Genomic DNA, 17,118 nt, shown 5'->3' with positions numbered 1-17,118 from the left:
CTGTACTGAGGGCTCCATATCTGGATGCAGTAATCCAGGTGAGGTCTCAGCAGTACAGAACAGAGGGACAGGATCACCTCCCTTGACCCAATACCATCAGAACTGACTCAGGAAACCATGCTTACTAATGGCAGTGTTCCTCCTAGTTTATAGTAACTACACACAAGGTCTCTTCTATTAGTATACTCAGCTATAGTAACAGTAGTTGAAATGGCCAAGATGAAGCACTTCATGTTAAGAAAAGCTTAGGGAAAAACTAAAGATGTAGAAATAGATACGGGCCAGAGAAGGACATCTGCACATTTAAATCACACATAGCTGATGATCAGCACAGCTGACTGGTCACAACTCTCCAATATGTTCAGGAACATGTCCTGTGGCCTTCATGTAAGCACAATCCTGTAGATACTGGTCATGGTTTTAAATACATCCTACAGTACCACTCCAAATCACAACAAAACCATCACTTCATTCTGAAAATATTTTCTGTGGTTAACTCATGCAACTACAAAGGAACCAAAATACAAAATTCCAGGGTGGGAGTACAGAAAATTTTAAAGCAAATTCTGTAGACACACTACAGTTACAGTTTAAGATTCTCATCCCAAGCATTTATTTACTTTATTGTATAAGGAGACAGGCTCAGTTTGTCCAAGTCAGCCAGAACATAAGTAGAATAACAGAACAGCCAGCAGACTTCATTTGTAAACACGTCTTCCCATCAAGAGGCACTCAGTGAAATGGGTTTCTCAGGAATACCATATAAATGTTTCACCATGTATCACTGCATCCATACAAGGCGAAGTACTCAGTATGTCTGATTAAATAGGTAGTAAAATGCGTGCACTTTCTTGAGCCCTAGAACAAATGATGAGATCAGGAACTCCACCAGAATAGAGCAGCACATACCCTTCCTCCTCTGCTGCTGAAACATCTCTTGTCTTTTTAGGTCCAGGAAGATGAGTATTTTAGTAGACTTGAAAACAGCTACATGGGAAGGGAAAAGGAATGTACTGGAAGTCTGAGATGGTATCAGTAATCCAAGATTAGAGGCCAGAAAATGGAGACAGAGAGAAGGCAAGCACCTTAATCGTTAAACAGGAGAATGCAGGAAAAGGAGGGAAAGAGGGAAAAGGTTGTCTCTGTCTAACTGGGCCAGGAAATAGAAATGAGTAAAGTGAACAAAAATGCTGAGATGTCATTTCTGGTGCAGAACAACTGGGAAAGAGGGAGAAAGCAAGTGAGTATGAGCAATAAAGATGGGAGAAAATGATAGGAAATTTTCTGACAAATTATACATTCTTCCCATGGGGGTCTATAACAGAGTAGGGATTTTAAGAAAATACTACATTTCCACTTCTGCTGTCAGTTGCCTGTTAAAGTCTGCTAGCACAGCTTCTCTCTTTCTCATCCAGGAAGTACTGACTGCCTGCAGTTAGACCAGTGCAAGGGATAGAGCTTCAAATAGGATCTCAGAGTGGTTGTCCAGAAGTTATAACTTGCTACCCTCTTGATACACTTCAAAAACCTAAGTAAGTATGAACAGAACTGTTAAAAGTCCATTAAGTTGAACACATCTGGGACTTGAAGCGACTCATAATTATAATCACAGAATTGAACTTTCTGTATCCAAAGGACTTTGCTACATTTTGAACATAACAGAGATGTACACCATAGTGAATGAGAGCAGGCTGCTTTCTCTAGAACATTCCTGTATTGCAGACGATGGAAGACAACAACCCAAAAACAACCCAAAGAGAAGAGGACGCTGGTCCCAACTCCTTTAAGATTTTGCACTGCAGCCACTGGGAGACATGTCTTGTTCAAGTGCTTTTAACAAAAAAACTACTTAGGAGGGAGAAATTTTAGAATATAGAAGAAAAATGGATAGGTACTTTTACCTCTTAACACAACCAGTACTGAGCTTCTGACTGTGAAAAACTGACTATTGTACATTTCATGGAGGTACTGTTAGAATAAAATCCACCAATATTTGGGTATTGTGTGCTGTGATGACTTCACAGGAAAATAATTCATTGTTTTCAACATGAGGTTTGAAGATTCTACAACGAGTAAGATACATGGCAACATACATTAAAAAAATATTAGAGAGCAGCTCACAGCAAGTTAGATTCCTCCTGAATGTGTTGCAAGTCTTGAGGGGCAAAGTTCATGAACAAAGAATGCACATTCTACATATAACTAAAGCTGACTAAAGGCTTCACAAACACGTCTTATTTTAGCATTTCCTAACTTTAGAGTCTTCTATTCTTGCAGTGTTAATCAGAAGAATTAGTTTTTTTTTGATACGTTACAAATGTGTGCGATTACTCAAACTTCTATTTGTTGGCACCCTAGACACAACTGAGTTTTTGCAAGTGAATATCAAGTGAAGATAACGCTTTGTAAAAAGCCACCAAATACTGTGACACACACAACTAAACATCCATCAGATACAGAGAACGATTTGAAGAGAAAGCGAAGATTCAACTAAAATGTGCTTGATACAAAAATCATGAAATTTCATAGATATTAATGTTGTGAAAATAAGTCTACCCATTCTGCTATAATAAAGTGATTCAAAAAAACCTTCGAGCAATATAAAGCATTTGGCCATGTTTATCAAAATCCAGAAACCTAAATATAAAAGGAAAGCACCACAACAAGAAATTTAAAGCATAAAATAATAGGTGCATAGCTTCGAGGGGTGGAAAACCCACCAGTGAAGACCAGACAATTGAAGGAACTCTTTGCAGTTACTTCTACAGTCACAAATAAACCATCCACATGTTTTAGCTGAATAAAGGATGTATAAAAGAATACACTCATACGTGAAAATAAACACATACTTATTAAAATGCCTTGCTTCAGTTGATGTATTTTAAAAACCATGTTACCTTTACATTTTTGATAAATATGATAGCCGTATCTATATGTTCCACATGGACAAAAATTTCACACAACGTACAGTACAGAATCAGCATCTGAAATATTGTTCTGATTGATAAACTTGAAAAATGACAAGAGTAACACTTGTCTCAAAGACAAACAGATAACACAAAGGACACACTAAGTGAACAGCATCTCCCGCAAATGAAATATTAAGATGGTGAAATCACAGAAATTACTGTCAGTAGTACTGTGGGAAGAAACAAAATTACCTGTGTTGAACTTCAGATTTGTAACTCAACTGTTAAACTGCTGGCTCCGAGGTTATGCACAGACCAAAATACTCAGATACTGCCTCGGAAAATTGCTCGGCACTCGTAAGACCAAATAAAACACTAGCTGAGTTCTTTTTTGCCTTTTTTTTTTTTGTTTGTTTTTTTGTTTTGTTTTGTTTTTTAAATAGTAATATACCAGGGAGGGTTTTGCAAGTTCGGTGCATCACTCCAGTCCTTACTCCAAATCAGGCTATGTCTTCAGCAGTAGTATAATGGCCTATGCTTTCAAAAACGTATTTCATCTATTTTCACAATAGGATTCAGTTTGGCAGGGCCTACTGGGTCAGTCTGCTCCAACCCCTGCTCAAGCAGAGCAGTGTCCAGGACCATACCCAGGCAGCTCCTGAAGATACACAAGCAAAGACCCCACAGCCTCTCTGCGGCAATTTGTGCCAGTGGTCCGTCAGCCACACAGCACAGAAGAGCTTCCCGGTGTTTAGAGGGAACCTCCTGGGCTCCTGCTTGTGCCCACTGCATCTTGTCCTAACAATGGGCACCATTGAAAAGAGTTTGGCTCCACCCTTTCTGCAGTCTTCATGTATTTATAGACATTGATGAAATACGCCTAAGATAACTCTTCTCTAGGCAGAGCAGTCCCATAACAAGGGGGGTACTCTAGTCTCAAATCATCTTGGTGGTCCTTCATTGAGCTCTTTAGCACTATGTCCAGAACTGGACACAGCACTCCAGGTGTGGCCTCACCAAAACTGAACAGATAGGATTACTTCCCCCAGCCTGTTTTCTTTCCCTAATGCAGCATCCTTTGTGGCAATTGCTCATCGGTAGCTCATGTTTGACTTGGTGGCCAAAGTCTTTCTGGGACAACTGTGTGACTAAGTGTGTTGAGTAAAAAGATCTCATACCTTTTATATCTGCTTGAAACCATCCTGGAGGAGTCCTGAAAGAAACAGAAAGCAAAAACTTATCAGTAACATTTTATTTTTTTGTATTTCCATAACATTTTATCACCCCACAGAAAATAAACCCTACAGTTAAGAGAAGGAGCCTGAAACAGCTGCTGTACAACTCAGTTTTGCACTGTTTTGCTGTCAGGACAGACAGAATACTGGGATTACTGTCACTGCACTATGGCTTTTCAACTCCAGCTCTGAAGCCTTAATGACAATTTAAAATGTGAAGCACTCACCATGCCCTGCAGTGTCCCAGATATCACCATAACAGTGTACATGCTAACTATAACTACTATGTGAAAACGTTTGTGCATTTTGGTACCTGTTAATCAGCTATTTGCTAATTTTTTTTGTCTAGGAGTAACAGAGCAAAACCGCTCTGATTTTCCTGCCACCACTGCTGTCCTTCTGAACAGAAGAAAAATGGGAACTGGCAAGTAGTACGGGATTGAGACACAAATCAAGTTACTGCATTGCCAGCTGGCTGATGGTGACTATCTACAGGTATGCCCTTCATCATGCTAACCCAGGTACTGCAACCTGGCTCACCTCAGATTCACTGAAGTAGTATTCTCCTGGCATTTGCTGTTAAACAGGTAGGCTAGAAGTCTTGACACAGCTGTTTTGTACACTTAAATATACAAATAAGAAATAGAAAAGCTGAAGCAATGTATTTTCATCGTAATGCTACACGTGTAGTTTCAGTAACTGCCTGATCAATAGAAAAATTAAGACATGTTTCAGCTGGTTGAAAGATAGCTCAGATTAGACAGTAAATCCACAAACATTTTTTACAATGTTGTAAGAAGGACGTGAACCAATTATTTTATTAGTCATACACAAAACTCCCCACAGCATCAGTAAATATTAGGTGAAAAGTCAGAAAAAAATATTAAAGTAATTCATGAACTGAACAACTGCCTTTACTGGAAAAAAAAATAACGGCAGAACATGAAATTCTCTCTGTTTATGACACTAATTACAGAGAAACATAGAAATGAGTTTTCAAAACAAGATACAGGAGACATTTCCATCCACTCCAAAAATTCTGTGTATCAGTACACTGCCTTCAACGATCAGCGTACTGGTGTTTTTGTAAGTAAAAATAAACTAGCTAAGAATGGAGATAATGAGAGTTATTTTATGAGAGAAAATAAAGTTGGTAAATAACGTGCTTTACAGAAATAAAACTTGATCTTAAAGTCCATTACAATCTGTAAAACGTTTTCAACTTCTGCAATATATGCCACGCTTTCCCTCCTATAAGCAGAACAAAGCTGTTAAAAATACAGGAATTATTTAAAGAATCCCATAAAGTGGTGCAAAATTGCTGTTTTAACAAGGATAACTTATGATTGATAATAGCATCTGAAAAGCTGCCATTTACAGATACAAAACAACAAGCCTCTAATTTTGCCTCTATAAGGGCAGGCTGTGCTGCCACACAGAAGGACGTTGGCAGGCTGGAGAAATGGACTAACAGAGACCTCGTGGTGCTCAAAAAAGGGAAACATGAACTGTACCTGGAAGGAATAAACCCAAGCATCAAGATGTGCCTGATGGGCCTGACAGCAGCTTTACAGAAAAGGGCCTGGGAGTCCTGGTGGGCACCAAGTGGAACATAAACCGGCAGTGAGCCCTTACAGCAAGAAAAAGCAACAGGATCCTGGGCTGCATCAAGAAGCAGGAACTGCCAGCAGAACGAGGCAGGCGATCCTTCCCCTCTCCCTGTTCAGCCCTAGTGAGACCACAGCTGGAGTGCTGGGTCAAGATTTGGGTTCCATAGCAAAAGGAAGATGTACTGAAGTGACTGCAACGAAGGTTTGGAGCACCAAACATACAAGGAGAGGCTGAGAGTGCTAAGAATGCTTGGCCTGGAGAAGGCTCAGGAGCAATCTTGTTCATGTGTATAAATAGCTGATGGGGCAAAGAAAATGATGGAGGCAAATTCAGTTGTGACTCTAGAGTTCTCTGTACTCAGCCCTGGTGAGGCTGCACCTCAAGCACAGTGTTCAGTTTTGGGTGCCTCTCTACAAGAATGACATGGAGGCCTTGGAGCACGTTCAGAGAAGGGCCATGAAGCTGGTGAGGGGTCTGGAGCAGCTGAGGGAGCTAGGATTGTTTAGCCCAAAGAAAAGAAGGCTCAGGGATGACCTTATTGCTCTCTATAACTACCTGAAGGGAGGTTGTGGTGAGGTAGGGGTTGGCCTCTTCTCCCAAGTAAGTAGCAATAGGACGAGAGGGAATGGCCTCAAGTTGTGCCAGGGGAGATTCAGCCAAGTTCTGCTTATTTTCATTTTGAAACAGCTTCTTTTTTAGGAAGATGCTGAAGCCTCAAGGTTATGGCCATACTCCCTAACAAACATACCAGAAAAGGCAAAAATCAAAAGAAAGGAAAAATTTGCACATCATGCTGCATTGTAGTGAAGAACATTCCCTTGTACAAAGGATATCCCTAGATTTTGGTGCCTGTGTCCTACACACACCTGCACAACAGCATATGTTGTAGGGGCATACATAGCAGCTGAGACCATTTCCATTAATAAAACCCTTACTACCAATCGAATTTCTGTTTAACTAGGATGTAAGCAACTTTGCTATTCCATTTCTGGCTCATCTTGGCATTTCATGTGAGCAGTACACAGAGTGCATAAGAAAGCTGGTCATCAGGGCTTAAGTAAATAGAGCTGTCTGTGTTTACAAGTGTCTGACAAAGATTTCTAGAGGTTAAACCAAATTTGTTAGTTAAAATGCATTAACAAGCATTACTTTAAAACATATACGAGCTCTGGAGTCAACCAGACTATGAAAATGTTTCACTGCAAACCCCTAAAAGACTACTTGAAATTTTCACAATCAAAGCTAATTGCCTGGATTAAAATAGACTGCTGGGGTATGCTGGTATAAACCCCAGTATGTATAATATGTACAGTGTATTAGAACTTGACTGCACTGGTGTTACCTCAAATTATGATCATGTAATGATATTCCTGCAGCATGCAAGGTAACATTCTGACTGAAAACAAACCATCAAAACAATTCAGGTTTTCATGTGCAATCCAAACAAGAGCCCTGCATGTTCCTCCAGATGCAGGCACATCGACTGCACTGCCTGGAGAAAGCAGGCCTGCTGCTGAACTTTGGGGCTTCTTTATGTACGAAGGAACAAGTGGATTCTATCTCCACCTGGCCTATCAAGTTACCTCAGATCTTCTCTATGAGCCTACAGAAGTCACATCTTAACTCCACCTCTTTTCTCCACAGGTTCAGTTGTACACTACCATCTCCACTGAAACAGCAGTGACATAACACGTGAGCGCTGAATAACTGAAAGGCAACCCAGCGCTAATGCAAACCAGGAATGACTACAGCTGTGAAAGCAGGAGAAAGGAAGATGAGACATGACACTTCTCATTCTCATCAAAATTCCTCATGAGAAAACAACCTGCAGAAGCAAGAGAGTCATGAAGGTATCACTTACCTTCCATTCCTGGGTCTAAACAATTTCAGAATTTCTAGAAGTTTTCCACAGAACATAGCACCAACTCACCACTCAGAGGAAAAGGCATCACTATTTATTTTTTCCCACTGAAACCATTCCTTTTAGAAGCACCCTAGGGTGCTTCCAGGCTTCTTAGAGAAGCAAGTTACATTACCCAGCTACTTGCACCGCTGGAGCTGTGCGATTTCCAGATTTCTGCTTGGACAGAAGATTATACATACAACAACATCCCAGGCCTCCTCCCCGCCTCTTATTCTCCTAGCTGCCAAAATTTTACATCTATTGCTTGGATTCACTGCATTTTATTTCTTCCTGGTTTGGATGACCTTAAACACTCTTTACACACCCAGTAAATCTCTTTTATAAACAGCCATTCTAAAAATGAACTTTTATCTCTAAAACTGTTAAGGAAGCGTGATGTTATCACCTCTTATTAAACATTCGCAGAATAAACTGAAACAGGAACCAGGTAGGATCAAGTGGAAATAAAAGTTGACCTGCTATTGTTACGTATTCTGACATCATGTTTTACTCTTCCTTTGATTTGTACTGACAAATGGGAACCAATACAGTTCAGAAGAGCTTTGTTTTATTTATACCCAAATTATCTTTTAAAAATATGTCACAGGTTTAATGAATCTATGAGCAGGAAAAAGACGTTTCTGTATTCTGGAAATGAATATTCAAGTTTTGATAATGAAGCACCCAGGAACTTAATCCCAGGTCAGCAATAAAAAACAATGTCTTCCTGTGAGGCAGCTGATGTAGACAAGTGAGACCTAACAAAAAAATATCAGAAAGGAGAAGAGGAATACATCTTTTTTCATCTATGCTAAAGAGAACAAAAATTAAAGTTAATATAATTTTAATCAACTATTTTAGAAATACTATTTGACTGTTTTGATATGAGGACAAAATTCTGTTCTCAGAAAGCAGTGATGCACTGGCACAGCTGCCCAGAGAAGCTGTGGGTGCCCCATCCCTGGAGCTCTCATGGCCAGGCTGAATAGGGCCCTGGGTAGCCTGAGCTGGTGGTGCAGCCCTGCCCACAACAGAGGATTGGAACTGGATGGGTTTTAAAGTCCCTTCCAGACTAAGCCATTCCATGATTCTATTATTTAGATAGGTGTTCATAAAAGAGGAAAGGCAACAGCATTATAGATCTATACAAGGATAATGCTTTTTTTAGGAATGAACCTTTGAAAGAAAATATAAAGCTAAGTTTGATAAGTAAATTAATCTATTAGAGCATCTACCTTCAAGCATCTTTACTTGCATAGATTTCCTTTATACATATATATAATCTTTTCCATACGTATACATGTGTGTATCTGTATTATACATATAGGTGTATGTATTACTCATACATAGGCATATTTCAGTAAAATGTATGTTGATACATACATGGAGTAATACTAAACAAGAGAGAAGACAAAGAGAAGACACTACCTCAGGTGCAGAGTACTTAAGCAAGGAACTTCCTCACAAAGGAGTGGGGAGAAAAAAACTGATTGGAAAAACCAGTTTCAATCAGGAAAAAGTTACATTTCCTTACTTCTGAACTGAAATTTATACTAAAATGAATTTATTTATTTATTTATTTACACTCAGACCTTCTACTTTTCATTACTATATAATAACTAAAAGAGACTTCAAACAAGAAATAACATGCTGGAACACCTAGGTGCAAGTGATAGGGATTGCTGTCATGAAGCTGAAAGAATTCTGAGTCATCTCTTTACATGCACAGAGCCAGGAGGCCACTGAGAAATGCTGCAAGAATGTCTAGGGCATCCAATCAGATGTGTAATGGGAGGTGAGTACTCTCAGTTCTTACCACCAGCAAAGCACCAAGGGCATTAAGAGAGGAGAAAAAAAAAAAATGAGAAGAGACACCTGCAGGTAATCAGTTAACTCCTGGGCGTGTCAAAAGCCATCAAGAAGAAAACAGCTTCTAAATAAGGAAACTTTACATACTAAAATGCATGAACAGAGTTCTTTCTTCAATCTTTTTTCTCCTCTCTATACCCATGCAGAATTCAACCCCAAAGAACCAGAAGAACTCAGGAGAAGTAGTCCAGCACTCCAAACAGAAAACAAAGGTGACCAGTGTCACCTTTTGTTCCAACTCAAAAGATTATATGATTCTTTGCTTTACAGAAGCTTTTGCCATCACTCACGCTGGGCCATTTATTTCCACAAGCAGATACGGTAGGAAGTCCTTCACTTCTCAGTAAGTCTATATTTAGCAGAAGACTCTTCTTTCCACACAGGCCTCAGCTAGAGTGCATACTGTGTGCGACCATTTCTATTCAAGAAATCCTAAAAGAAGATTAGGAGGAAATACGCATTTAAGCACCATCATTTTCAACATCCAAGCAGAATTTCCATGCAGACCCTTTTGGGAATAAAATTTTCCGAATAGGCATTCAATTACCTGAGTTAAAAGTGATGCCAGCCCAAAAAAGAAAGCATGTGGCATAAAAACAAATTCCTTGACAGGAAGCCCCTGCTGACCTCCAAACATTAGACAGGAATTGCTTCCTATTCCTTCTGGCTGTGTAAAGGCACTGAACTAGCACAACACTAGCTTATGCAATTTTGGAACACAACTTCATGAAGTCAAAAGTGAAAGAAACAAATAGAGCAACAACAACAACAAAAGCCCTGCTCATAGAGGCCAAGCACATGGCAGTTAACAGCAGCGGGTAAGAAAAAAGCAAAACAAAGCAAAAAAAATCCTAATGGGGGGAATGGAAACAAGTGTAACAGAAGCTACAATAAAGAAACCTTACTGCATACACTTTGCTCCCCATTCAGTCTGCCCAAGGATTTAAGAGAGCTGGAGCACTCCTATGGAGAAAGACTGGGAGCTGTGCTTGTTCAGCCTTGGAGAAGACTCCTGTGGCCTTCCAGGACAGGGACTGAGTTTTTACGTGGTCTGATAGTACAGGACAAAGAGGAACAGTTTTAAACTAGAAGAGGGAAAACTTATATTAGACATTAGGAGGAAATTCTTTATGCAGAGGGTGGTGAGGCACTGAAACAGGCTGCCCAGAGAACCTGTGGATGCCCCATCTCTGGGAGCATTCAAGGCCAAGCTGGATGAGGCTCCTGGCAGCCTGATGTAGTGGGAAGTGTCCCTCTCCAGGACAGAGGGTTGGAACTGTTGGGCTTTAAGGTCCATTCCAACCCGAATTATTTTGTGATACTGTGATTAAGCAGTGCCTGTCCCACTGTGCTGATGTGCTTGCTGCTGCTCACAGGGACAACCTGAATCAGGAGCAAGGAACCCCACTCTGCCTTGCCTCACCTCAGGCTTGATTCCTCATGAGTTTTCATGCAGGTCTTACAATGCACTATTGTGCAGGTGCACGGGCACATTGAAACTTGTACCTATGTTTTCTAGTTGAATACATTTGACACAGGTACTTTATTTACCAGGCGTAAATCATATTCCCAAAACAGGATTTTAAGTTTAAACAACTCCTTTACGAAATTAAACATTACTGAACACAGATGTCTACAATGCTCATTGGAGGCAGCAGCATCACACAAGCAACGCTGCTGAGAGTGTGCAGATCCTCTGGGAAGGCAGCACTTACTGAGTGGTGTGGATCAGCACCACACACAACATCTGCTTGCAGGAAAGGACAGGAGGAAGATTTTAGCAGAGAAGCCTGTAGCTGCTACAGAAGTCACTGTGATGCAGTCCCATCAAGCTAAGGATTCCACTGCTTTTAAACGGAGCTTCTATTAAAAATAATAATAAAAAAAAAAACAACCACCAGACAACTTAATTAAAAGCTAACCTCATTTTTGCTTAAGGACTTTAATTATATCTGCTGCTGTGCAACATCATTACTCCTAAACTCAGAGAAATTGTAGAATAATTTATGGTTTGAATGCTTTGTTGGAGGCTTTTCCCTACTATCTCCCATACCACAGATAAAAATTAAGACTGCAAAGTCAAATCAACCAGTTCAGAAATGCCAGCATGCTGGTAACTTAGGCAGCTTTTATTCAAATCCTTACAGCTACACTCTTTATGACACTGCTTCTTACGATACCATGCTTTGTCATATTTTTCCATGTGCTGTTCCATGGAACACAACCAACAGCTGAGTACTGCTGAGTGTTCTGCATATGCTGAATACTTAAGAATTGGCCACTCTCTGCCTTATTTTTTGTAGTTGGCATATTCTAACAGCTCTGGATATGTGCCTGCATTACTGCAGGCTGCCAGCATGATTAACTGATCGTGCATGATCATAGAAAGATGGAATTCCTGTGTTTCTACTTACCTTATACAGATAACAAGAATAAAGTCACGCCAAGCATCTCTGTTAAACATGGGAAGCACCTGGTTCATGTCAAGAACTGCGCAGTGCAGTGAGGCCCCTGCACCTGATGTCACTTGTCTTAAAGCCGCTGCACACAAAAAATCTACCTGAGGTGCAAATACATTAGAAGTGACCCTTCAATACTTCAACAGTGGATTTTAATCATTTTTAATCCATTTTACGGAAATGTTTTCAAAATACAATAGAATTTCCTAATGAATCTTTCTACTGCATTCACTGTTAGTGCCTAAGTGCTCTGCAGATACTAATGACTGATTTTGTACCACCTCCATGAGGAATCACGCTGTTGATCTGCAAACAGAAACGCCAACATTATCTGGTAACTAAACTATCAAATATCAGTCTGGTTTTGCAGAATGATATATAACTTAATTTACCCCAAACCAACTCCTCTCAATTTACATACTCCTGTATTTTAAACAGGAGTATTATTTGCTCTTTTTTTTTTAATCTATACTATGAGCAAACTATCATGTAAAATAATACTTGGCCTAACATCTGAAAAAAATACAGCATAAAAAATAAAAGCATGTCTTAATACATTTGGGCATTTCCTCTTGCACAGCTAAGTAGTCTCAACAGACAGAAAACTGCACCACAAAAATAGACTTAAAAAAGGTGAATTAAATTCATGTTCTCCTTTGTAAGAACGACATGAAACTCAGATAGAAAACATCATTACTGTATGCCTCAGATAACAGTAATTACAAGATGATGCTGTATGACATTATGCTGCTATGCAAAAGAAAAAGCCAGCAAGTGCAAAATAGACAGGTACTAACTGCATTATGAGTTAAGAAATATATTTGGCAGCATATTCTTGGCATAAGATTCAAGTAGGAAACTCAGGGGACAGTTGTGCCAAGCAGGTTTTCAGCTCTGTTTCCTAATGGAGATGCATGTAATAGTTCAGTTCCCTGTATTCCTCATCCTTTCTCACACAGCTAAGAAGTCACCAGAGGCTTTTATTTCCTAACTTAATTTTATTTACTGCTTTACTGCGTAGCTTGTGAGGTGCCGCTATTAAACAACATTTACAGTGCTGTAACACCGGCGTGCACAGCTGCTTCAGAAAATTTCCATGTGCTGGGTCTCATCCGAAGCAAATGGCAGTATTTAAACAATGACAACTGCCACAGAGCACTTCTGTGGGTATCCTTCAGACTGCATTCCTCCTAGGAACCATTCACAATGTTCTAGAGGTATGTTAGGCTTATCTAGAACAAAAGGTTAAAAAAAGATCAGACGTGTTTTTCCTTCAGTTTTCATGCTCACATATGACTGAATGTGCAAGTCATCACCAAATGGTCTCGCTAATAAATCAAGCCAGGTGACTTCAGCTAGGATTAACAGGTCTGCAGGAAGACAGCACCAGGGTCAAGCTTTAGCCTGTACAAAAATGCACAGAAATGTAATTTATTTGAGGAATCTAATCACAGAATTCTAGGGGCTGGAAGGGACCTCTAGAGATAATCCACAACCTCTGTGGGCAGCCTGTTCCAGTGCTCTGTGATCCTCACTGTGATATTCTTACGCACATTTGTGAGGAACTTCCTATGCTGCAGTCTGTGGCCATTTCCCCTTGTCCTGTTGTCATGCACCACTGAAAAGAGTCTGGCCTCATCCCTTCGCCTCCCGCACCTCAGCTATTTATAGACATTAATAGATCCCCTCTCAGACTTCTTTTCTCAAGGCCAAACAGACCCGGGTCACTCATACAAGAGATGCTCCAGGCTCCTTATCATCTCTGTGGCCCTCCGCTGGACTCTTTCCAAGAGACTGTCCTTTTTGTACTGGGGAGCCCAGAACTGGACGCAGTACTCCAGATGAGGCCTCACCAGGGCAGAGTAGAGGGAGAGGATCGCCTCCCCTGACCTGCTGGCCACGCTCTTTTTAATGCACCCTAGGATCCCATTGGCCTTCTTGGCCACCAGGTCACACTGCTGGCTCATGGCCAGCCTGTCATTCAATCAGGAACCCCAGGTCCTTCTCCACAGAGCTCCTCTCCAGCAGGTGATCCCCAAACCTGTACTGGTGCATGTGGTTATTCCTCCCCAGCTGCAAGACTCTACACTTGCTTTTGTTAAAGCTCATCCAATTCCTCTCTGCCCAACTCTCCAGCCTGTCCAGGTCTTGCTGAATGGCAGCAGCCTTCCTGGGCACTATCACCTCACCAAGATCACTGAAGAAGATGGCTGAAGAAGATCTTATAATGTAAGATATGTCAATGACCATAAAGTTCAGTACTACAAATGAAATGATTTTTTTTTGCCTAGCAAGCATCTCTATAGTTGTTGACTGTGTGTGAGAGTGGATGTTTAAATACCTCAAACCTATCTCATGGATGTTCTATCTTCCATGAAATCATTTGATAAGATGGAACATTTTACAATTCCTTGAGTTTCCTTCTAGTTGCTGCACAATCTATGAGCAATATGGAACTCCAAGAAATACCCACTACAATCACATACACAAAGCTAAACTAATGGCTAAGAACAAGACTACCACAATTTCTAACTAGTGCTCAAGGGCCTGCTTAAGTTCCTGGGCTCTGCAGCAGTATACAATACACAGTCAGGTACAGTAAAACAGCAGGTATGGCTTAACAAAAAGCATGAGTCATGTCTCCCACTGGAGTCCCAGACTTCAGAACTTTTGTGAAGCAAAATTCCCCGACCGGTTTCATGCCAGGAGCACAAATCCAAGAGCAGATTTCTAGCAAAGCACAGTACAGAGATTTTTCATGAATCACTGCCGCAACAGGTGTTGGTGACTGTACTAGTGATCAGCTGCTGTGCCTTAACTAGGAATTAAGAAATTAATTAGACAACTTGTGCTACTGCGTGATAGAAAAAAGATCAGCATTCCCATTTCACAGCAAGATGTGTTAAAATCATTCTGATTTTTGTAAACATTATCTTTCACTGAAAAAATTCAGAATATTTATTTCACAAAGGTTAACCCTCATACAAGGACAAAGTATTCCCTTTTCATGCTTACAGGCACAAATCTGGTATCTCACCCTATCACTAATTTCATACCTACTTACAGTTCCTTTAGAACCAAAACCTTCTGATGTGCCTGGTCCAAGTCTGTCAGGGAGAGAAAATGATTCAGCCCATGTAATTTTAGATGTCTACACCTGATCTAGTCAGACTCCTTTTGTTATCACTAGGGAGGAAAAACACCTATCTAGAATACAACCCCACCCCAATGCCAAAATAAAAAATAATTCTGAAGATCTTAAATACGTTGTTGTTTCTTGCTGTTCTTGCCAATGCATATTTACTGAACTATCGCCACATTTTATACTTAAATATCAGACTGTTCAGAGCGGATGATATTTTTTGTGGTGTTTTCACCCAAGTGCCTAGCACAACAGCTAGCATCCGCAGACACTAGAACACTTGAAATAAAACATGAGCTGAAAGGAAGCTAATGTGAAACACAGGATTTCAAACTATTTCCAATGTTGAAAATGACAGCTCTGCACGATAATGGCATAATTTCCACAAAAAACAAACAACAACACTCACTAAAAAACAAAACAAAACAGAAAAACAAGAAAAAAAAACCAAACCAGCCAACCACCCAAAACCGAAACAAAAACACCACAGCCCACAGCAGACTGGAAGGTTTTAAGGAATGAGAGAATCTATACTCCTTTTCATACATTGATAAATTGCCCACAATGTGAAAAAAGTAAAATTCAATTTTAAGGTCAGCTTTATTTGTCTTAGGGACACTTTTTAATCTCATTTTTCTCCCTAAGAAAGCTTTATTGTATTTCAACCCTATGTCACCACAATCATCGTCAAGCCAACCCTCAGTTTTCCTTCTGCATAGTAATTTTTTTTATGTGTGTGTATATATATCCATACATGTATATAAATGCACACAGACATATGTGTGTGCATATATATGTGTGTGTATATACATATACACACATCTCTCTACCGCTGCAAGTCTTTCTGAGGACTTTGGATTAATCTCAACTTTGCCCAGTTTCCTCTCTAGTTGTCCACAAACACCATAAGTAATACTTGAGCTGAGGAAGTTGGGCTTGTTTAGCTTGGAGAAGAGAGTGCTCTGAAGGCATCTCACTGCAGCCTTCCAGTGCATAAAGGGAGCATACAAGCAAGAAGGGGGACCAACCTTTTACATAGTCTGATAGTGATAGGACAAGATGGAATGGCTTAAAACTAAAGAGATGAGATTTGGGTATGACATTACAAAGACATTACGTTTTCTTACTCAAAGTGGTGAGGCACATGGCTGCCCAGAAAGGTTGTGAATGCCCCATTCCTGGAGGTGTACAAGGCCAGGCTGAATGGAGCCTTGGGCAGCTGATCTGATGGGGGGGGGGGGGAAGCCCTGCACACAGCAGGGGGTTGGAACTAGATGATCTTTAAGGTCCCTTCCAACACAAACCAGCCTACAATACAGACACTACAACGTGGTATCACACTCAGATATCACTTCTATCACGACTAAGAAGTCATTTTAACTTTTCTTGAAAAGGTTTGCACCAAGAAGGGCACATATTCGTGCATCTGGTCTCCAAAAATATTTCCCAAGTAATAGAATTTCAGAAAGCAGTTGTCCGTGGTATCAGCATAATTTGAATTATTTGATGTAAAAAGATAAGACTTTATGTATACATACATTGGATTTGAGTATTAACAGATCAGTTGTATTTTTCCACCTTGTGAAATCCAGCAAGTGTTCTAAGTGACTAAAAATATCTTCACTGGGCTAATCATTTTTTCAGCCAACCCCCATAAGTTTTCAACTGAGACGTTCTTACATTCAGGGTGAACATTTCTGTCCAACTATCAAATATTTTTGCACTATTTTCCATTTTACCATCTCTGCAAAGCATGAGATAGGCCTGTGTTAATTGCCAGACTGCCAGTTTCTAGCAGTAATTACTGCTTGTCCTTAGCATTACCTTTCTCAGCCTGCATCTCCTAGTACACATCAGTGAACACTCCACAGTACAATGACCCTCAAGCTGAAAGTTGCAGTCTTAAAAATAGGCGAGAAATCACGCAAGGAAGTCAGAACACAGTCAGAAGTCATTGTTATGTATTTGAGAGTGGGTTTAGTTTTGATTC

The 17,118-nt window shown here is 40.2% G+C and overlaps 1 protein-coding gene across 1 annotated transcript in view; it reads right to left on the bottom strand.

Annotated features, from left to right (window-relative positions):
- Positions 1–17,118, bottom strand: part of PAWR (pro-apoptotic WT1 regulator) — a gene marked incomplete at its 3' end in the record, with an annotated part of 66,849 nt that overhangs the window by 10,745 nt on the left and 38,986 nt on the right. The window contains exon 3 of the mRNA XM_079539450.1: positions 4,088–4,122. Coding sequence (XP_079395576.1) covers positions 4,088–4,122 — 35 coding nt within the window. The remainder of the gene's footprint in view (positions 1–4,087; positions 4,123–17,118) is intronic.

Source organism: Tetrao urogallus (assembly GCF_951394365.1).
Source record: "Tetrao urogallus genome assembly, chromosome: 1".
NCBI classification, from domain to species: Eukaryota; Metazoa; Chordata; class Aves; order Galliformes; family Phasianidae; genus Tetrao; species Tetrao urogallus.
The sequence above is the reverse complement of the archived record's forward strand: the minus strand, read 5'-3'. Positions and strand labels throughout refer to the sequence as shown.